At 50.6% G+C, this 7,614-nt stretch overlaps 1 protein-coding gene across 1 annotated transcript; it reads right to left on the bottom strand.

Annotated features, from left to right (window-relative positions):
• Nucleotides 1–205: 205 nt before the first annotated feature.
• LOC144130021 (uncharacterized) lies at nt 206–2,459 on the bottom strand. The gene is made up of 2 exons (XM_077664063.1): nt 1,691–2,459; nt 206–222 (listed from the first exon to the last, which is right to left on the bottom strand). The coding sequence occupies exons 1-2, from the start codon at nt 2,457–2,459 to the stop codon at nt 206–208; spliced, it is 786 nt and encodes a 261-aa protein (XP_077520189.1).
• Nucleotides 2,460–7,614: the final 5,155 nt, after the last annotated feature.

Genomic DNA, 7,614 nt, shown 5'->3' with positions numbered 1-7,614 from the left:
GTCAGAATTGGTGGAAGTGGACCACCTGGCTCAGGCTTCGTTTCGTACCACAAAAAACGCAGGGCATCTCTGTCCTCAGGTCTCACTGAGATCTGTAAAAACGCCTGCTCGATATCAGCTACGAGAGCTATCTTATGCCTGCGGAAGTTGAGCAGCATGCCCACAAGGTCGGCCGTTAAATTTGGACCACTTTCCAGGTTGTCATTCAGAGATTTTGCTGACCTGTTGTGAGACGAGGCGTCAAAAACAACACGCAGCTTGTGAGCGCCGCGGATTACAGCCTGATGCGGCATGTGATATACAGTGTTTGCTCCACTGTCGTTCGTTTCGACGATCTCTGCCATATTCAGTGCGCTGTACTGTCTTATAGCCGCATCATAATCATTCAATAGCTCTGGAGAGTTCTGCAGGCGTCTTGTCAGCTGGTGTAGGCGTCTGAGAGCAACCTCTCTGTTATCCTCTAAAGCCGTAACAGGTTTCCAGGGGAGGGCTACCTCATAACGACCCCCCTTCAGCTGTACCGTGTCCTCAAAAAACTCCACAGCAGCATTTTTTCCGGTCCTTGCCTCATTGTCATTTATCCCAATCGACTCCAATGTCCAGAATTTCGTCAATATGTCAGTTGTGCTTATTTCCGTGACCGAGGTTCGCAGGGTGATCGTTTGCATGCAATGGGGCCCTTCGGCTATGCCTTGAACTGGTCCTTGAATGGTCCAACCAACAGCTGTTTCAACGGCTCTCAGTTTTCCGTCGATCTTTGTGGATCGGCCGGTCGTTAGCTCCCAAATGTGATCGGAACCTATTAAAAGCCCGATGTTTCTAGGCCCTCCGTCGTTGGTAAAATCGGCGGGTTCGTAGCCGAGTATTCTCAGCCTGTCCGTCAGTGTCACGGGTGGTGTTGGGATATACTGATCGCAAATTACGTCTGTCTCCAGAACCTCCAGTTCGCAAGTTTTCCCCTTTTTAGTTTTCACCTTGACCATAACTCGCCTGAATAATTTTTCTTCTTGGTGACCGCCAAAGACCCCCACGGTCAGCATTTCTTCTCCGAGAAGTCTGCATCCTTTTCTTTTCGACGCTTCCGATGTGATGTACGAGCGTTGGCTTCCGCCATCGAAAAGGACTCGCAGTTGCGTCCAGGTTTTTTGGCCACCACAGTTAACTGCCGCCGTTTGCAGTAAGACGGTCATCATGGGAGCGGATTCGGATCCTGTTGTCGACGTTTCAAGGCTAACCTGTGCGTTTGTGACTCCATTAGCTGCTTCTCTTTTGCGAGCTACCAAGTAGGAAGGGTCACATGTTGAGGTAGCGTGTCTCTTCCCGCACTTCATGCATTTCATGTACACATTACAATTTCTTGAACGATGCCCTTTTCGTGTACACTTAAAGCATCTTCCTGCCGCTTGTAGAAGTTGTTTCTTTTCGTCTATGCTTTTCTGTGCATCGCATTCATGCGTCTGATGCTCCTTAGCCTTGCAGAAGAAACAGCCTTCCTTCGTTATATTTTGGTGCAGGGCTGCAGCGGTCGAAAAAGGCTTATTCATCTTTTTGGAAGGCGGCTTCGTTTTCTCCTTTCGACTGTCATTAGCGCTTTTAGTTATATCCATGTTCCTTAATGCAGCCAGATTTTCTCGACTTTCCACTTCGACCCTCAGGAAAGCAATAAGGCGTGAAAAGGACGTCACAGTACCTTTTTTAGTTTCGTTAGAGCCTTCCGAAGCGTCGTCGGTCGTTGATTCCTCGTCCTCGTCCGAGGAGCTAGTTGTCGCGATGAGGCATTGACGGCTGTAGTCGAGAAGGATGTCCGTTGGTAAAGCTCGTTGCACAATCGGCATGAGCAGTGAGCTGTAGGAGTCATGCTTTTGGCCCAGTGTCTCCAAGCCCTTGATGTGCGCAGCCAGAGTATCGTACAGGTGACGAAGTCCGCGTACGTCGTCCGAAGAGCGAACTGGCTGTATATCAATCAGCTTCTTCATATGCTCTTGGATTAGGAGCTCTTCGTTGCCGAAGCGCTTCTTGAGGAGCTCTACGGCGTCGCTGTAGCACCGTGCGGTTGGTGGAAGTCCAGCGAGTGCAGCAGCGGCGTCACCTGTGACCGATGCCCTCAGGTAGTGGAACTTGTCGACAGATGACAGTTCTTCGTTCTTGTCGACTACTTGTTCGAACACTTCCCAGAAGGGCTGCCAGTCGTGTCGCCGTCCGCTGAATCTCGTGAGCTCCAGCCTTGGCAGTTTGAGCCTAATCTTGGAGGTCGTTGTGGCCTGAGCGGCGTTATTCTCGTGCTGAGTCGTTGGTGGGTTTCCAGTCGGGTTGGAGATACACTGTTGCAGCTTTGCCAAGACGGTTACGATTCGATCGTTGTATTCGAAAATCTGCTCGTACTCCGTCTCGGCCTGATCATCATCCAGTATCTCCTCGAAACGACTGTTCACAGCGTTGAGCTCAGCATGGAGAGACATTAGTCGAGCGTGCAAGACACTAGCATCGCTCTGAGTTAGCCGATCTAGACGCTCTAGGCATTCATTGACAAGCTTCGTTACTTGAGTGCGCAATACCTTTCGCTTCTTGCAGATGTGCTCCATCGTTGTACCAGTACCGTTGTGGATCACCGGAATTGCTTCAAATAACCAAAGGATGAGACGACTTCATGTAGCAGCGTTGGATCTGTTGAGATGACAGGCCACAATAAGGCGAATATCCACGGTTCGTTGTTCGCAATTTCGTCTCTTCACTTCCCGTCCCGGGTTTCGGCACCAAAACTTCTGTATAAAATGTCGTGAATACGTTGACGGTCGTTGAAGAGTAAGCAACCGATGAACGAAGAACAACTGAATTTAATACTGGGTAAAAGAGACAGCTTACAAAAAGGTTCGATGCGTACAAGGTTCGTTTTGCGACTGACGCTTTCGCCGTTGTCTCGTCGCTCCCACGGTCTGAGCCGCCAGACACCTCCCCTCTCGCCACTCGGGGACTCCGGCGTTGAGAGATGCTCTCCAGGGAGAGCGGCCTTGCGTGGCGCAGGGGGACGCGGGGCGCCCTCCTCGAAGGGCACAGACGGTAATAAATAAGTCCGAATGTTTCCGCAAAGCGGGGAATCGGTCTCAAAGGTCGACGCACGGAAAACCGTCTTTCCACGAAACATAACGTTCACAACAGTGGCCTCATGTCGTGAGCATCTGCCTCTCATTCGGGAGGTGCGGGGTTCGATCCCCAGTGCCGCCGGGTACCCACCGGTGACACAATGGGTACAAGCTTCCCCTTGCCTATATATAGTGCTCGGCTTACTCAGGGTGAAGTGCTTGGGAAATGGGTCTTGGACCCCGCCTTGAGCAAACGAAAATACATTGTGCCATGGAGCTCTTTGGACGCAGGTGCCCTTGAGTGATACAAATGTACTACCATCGTCACTCCAGGAAAGGTAATGGTATAGCGTTACATGCGCACAGAATGTGTCCTGCATCTGCCCTGATCGGCGAGCTGTGGCACGCCATCCGAAGTTGCACAGGGCATTAGTGGGCTGAGTAATAAAACTTGGAGTGAGGCGAGCTTTGCGAAAGACGTGTGCTTGTTCCGAGTTCAGTGACGGGAGAGGTTTGGGTCTACAACTTTGAATGACGTGACACAGCTCACTGTCCAAACTGTTCAGAGATCAATGCAGACACAGAACATAATCTCGACTCTTGTAACATCGCCACTGCTTCTCCTTGTTTCCTCCCCCTCTTTCATGGAGTGCTTGGCTTCAGCGGGCCTTACACTAATAATAATAATAATAATAATAGTTGGTTTTTTGGGGAAAGGAAGTGTCGCAGTATCTGTCTCGTATATCGTTGGACACCTGAACCGCGCCGTAAGGGAAGGGATAAGGGAAGGGAGGGAGTGCTGGCCTCAAATCTTCCTCCTCCTCCCTTGAGCATGGCGACGGACGAGTGCTTGTGTAGCGGATGACTCCGGATTTAATTTATCCACCGGAGTTCTTCCACATTCCATTCCAAAAACCTTTATTTCCACCAGAGAAGAGGCTCCCCTACTCCCCATCTCTGGCACGCAGGCCTAGGGGTGGGGGCCGGGAGCCTCGCATCTAAAGGCAGGCATAGAGTTCTTGGTCTCTTGCGGCCTCCAGTGCCAGGTGAATGACTTTTTTCTGCACGGCGGGGTCCGCGCTTTGCAGAAGGGTTTCCCAGGCTTCCTTGCTATTTATTCCTTCTTTAATCCCTGGGGAGTGTGTACATTCCCAAATGATGTGATCTAGGGTCCCCCTATTCTCACATTTTTTGCATTTTTCCTCTATTTCCTTTTCCCTAAATACGTGTGATGCCCACACCGGGTTTATGAAGTTCCCAGCTTGTAGTCTACGCCATGTTGTAGCTTCTTTATTCCCTAGTGTTTTGTCCGGCGGAGGGAAAATCCTCCTTTGACTTCTATAGCTCTCTATTATTTCTGCATAGCTGATCAGTCTCTCATCCAGGTCCTTGCAGTCGGGCGGCTCTCCCCTGGCTCGGAAGTAGAGTTCTTCCACAGGCGTCGCGTCGCACGTGGATGTATTCCGCCTCCGTCGAAATGCGGTCGCTGTAGCTGGGATTCGTTCCCGCCACTTCCCGCTCATCAGCCAAACGCGCCCCTGACAAACTGCTGTATTAATTCTATAACCTAATCAGATTGCTGTACTTGCGTTATGTATTAAGTGCGTGTGTATTTTCTCTTGCAATATGTGTGCTTATGTTTGTGTCATTTTATTATTTGGTTGCAGCAGTGTTCAACAGGTGAGAACAGCAACGAGGCAATGGTCGAAATTTTCTGGCGCACTTTGTTCCCTCGACGACAGCTGTTGTTAACGAACGTTACAATGATTACTCTTCAAATGGCTCCATGCTTAAAGTACGTCAACCCAAAGCGAAAGCTACAACTTGGAAATAGGCAATGCGGAAAGAAAGCTCGCAGTAAAGACCTACTTCTTTAGTGCACCTCCCGCGAAAAAGTTATGAAGAAAGAAAGAAAGTAAGAAGGAAAAGTTGACGCCAGAGCAGCTAGGTGGCAGGTCCAGCAGTAACAGAGACTGTTTTGCAATGGCCAGTCTCCCACTATAGGTATGTGCCGCTCCGCTAGAGGCCAACAACACATGCACGAACTCGAAAACGCACGATAACGCTCGTACACCACGCTCTCTCTAGCTACATTAAACTTCATCCGCCTCATCATCACCGCCATCAACTCGCTCTTTCTTATGCTATCCTGTTCTACAACAGCCTCTCACTGCGAACTTCGTAAAAAAAAAAAAAATTGAAAACGACCCCCCCCCCCCCTTCACCTCCCACTCACACACAAAGCACGTTTAGATCTCTTTCTGGGATGATGATGATTAAAACTTTAATTGACAAAACAGCAAGACAGAGGAAGAGTGCAGATGCTGGTGGAATCCTTAGTTCAGGGTCCCAATGGCCACCGCTGTGTCTCTAGCCTGGGACACCAGTGTGCGCTGGGTCGCCAGTTCTGAGCTGAGCAGGGTGTGGTCTCCCACTGTCCCGCGGAGTGGTGTATACGGGGGTTTGTCGCCAGAGCATCCCCAAGTTACGTGGCGGAAATCTCGCCACACCGAGGGCAAACCCCGTCATATTGATGCGGCTTTGAGGTAGACGGAGCTTTAGTAGAACAGCTGAAAAGCCGACTTTAACGAGCAGCCGACGTCCGCAAAGCTGGCTAAAACAGAGCTCGCGACGCGGGAAAAAAAAAAAAAAGAAACGCGGGACGTAGAGATGACAACGCCGGACACGCTCGCCCGCGAAAAGCCTGTCGCCGCAGGGCGTGCAACGAAATTTCGCGTGCCGGCGCAAGCAAGGGCGCTTTACTTGAAAAAAAGAGGGGGAGAGGGCGTTGCCGCTTGGTTGAACGCCTTCGATGCAACGCTCGAGATGCGTTTTATGATCTCATAAAGTCGGATCAAGCGGCTTAATCGCGGCTTTGCAGATTGCGAAAAGTGACAGCTGAGAAACAAGCTTAACTAATGCGACAACTTCAAACCTGTCACAACCAGCGTATATGTAACGTGTTTTGTTATACGTGGTGGTTACGCATGACGTAGAAGTCCTCATCTGTTGTGCTCAGTGCTCATAAGAACAACCTTTAATTCATAGCATAACAGCATGCACTAATCTACTCATATGAATAAAATGGAGGCGAAATGCTGGAGGCCTGAGCGATATCAGTGCACGCTATAACCCCAGGTGGTCGAAATTTCTGGAGTCCTTCACTACGGCGTCCGTTATACCTGAGATGCTTTGGGACGTTACATCCCCATACACCATCTGAATAAAACTCCTAGTGATGTCGTTCACACCGTGACGCTATGCTTTCCTGCCTTTTCTAGCCCCCTTGTACCCTGCACTTAATAAAAATAACTACAAAAAATGACGCTCCGGGCAATCCCCTGATTAACGCAGTAAGCGTTACAGTTAAAAGGTGAATTAAGATTGACGGTAGCTGACTAAATACCTCTCTGCAGAGTTGCAGTGAAAACGCCAGATGAAATTAGTGACTAGTATATTTGATTGTTAATAGATAGCGAAGGGCGGGCAGCGTATTACAGCGGGCACAATCGCAAGCCAAACAAGGTGCAGAAGAGGATGGGACCTAAAAGAAGATTACGCCGCGGTAGGCATTACTCCAACCATATCAGGGAAAAGAGCTCTTCGAGAGCTTTTGCATGCGCGATGTCAACAGATAAGCCGCGTGCAAGCGCGGTGAGACTGCGGCAAGCAGATCGTGGTGAGCGCAGCACACGTGCAGCACGTGCTCTCATATAAGTTTCAACTCTACGGAGGAAGGGAAGGAATGAATAAAAACAGAACGAAAGGAAAAACATCTGGGACGGCTGGGCAGGGCCCACGATGAACAGCGGTAAAAAGGATGATCTCCCTCGATTCCTTAAATAATACGCGACCACCAACACGAGAACAGCAGCACGACTCCACGATGTGCAAATGTCACTGGCTTGCACATAATGCGACATAAAGACGAGGAAAGAAGGCAGAACAGAATCGGTAAATGAAAGCGAGGAACACCACGAGACGCTCGAAACGAATATGCCGCGCAGACGGACGAGCCGTCTCGATGACCTGCATGAAAGGTCTTACCGGATGCTAGCAACACGCGCGCGAAGGCCACGGAGCGCGAAACCGCGGGAACGTCACTCACGTCGAGCCCCCGACGAGGAGGAAACCGAGCCGCGACAGCGAAAAGGGGGCGAAAGCACGCCGCGACGCTGCAAAAACGCGCGGCCGGCGAGCGTGAACTGAACCAGGGTCACACCGACTACACCTGGCACCACAGCACTGTGGACGGAACAACGAAGACGACGAGCGGACGAAACACAGAAACCAGAGTGCTTCTGGTTGTCAGAGAACATCCGATGACTCGACGCGCACTGGTAGAGTTCACCGGTTCAGTCGATGCGCGAAATCCGCTTTGTCGATGCAGCGTATCGCTTCAGCATCGTAGATGTCAGGCGAAAGCGCGATATATCCGGCCGCCCAGAAAATGCCCAAAACGATGCCGCTCTCGTCAACAGGGCGTTCAAGCGACGGATGGATGAGTCGTAGCGGCAGCAGTAGACGGCGTTAG

The sequence above is a fragment of the Amblyomma americanum genome, chromosome 4 (genome assembly GCF_052857255.1).
Source record: "Amblyomma americanum isolate KBUSLIRL-KWMA chromosome 4, ASM5285725v1, whole genome shotgun sequence".
NCBI classification, from domain to species: Eukaryota; Metazoa; Arthropoda; class Arachnida; order Ixodida; family Ixodidae; genus Amblyomma; species Amblyomma americanum.
The sequence above is the reverse complement of the archived record's forward strand: the minus strand, read 5'-3'. Positions and strand labels throughout refer to the sequence as shown.

What these genes read in the sequence shown, in the direction of transcription:
- LOC144130021 (XM_077664063.1), bottom strand. Translation starts at nt 2,459, where the DNA reads ATGTCTCTCCATGCTGAGCTCAACGCTGTGAACAGTCGTTTCGAGGAG.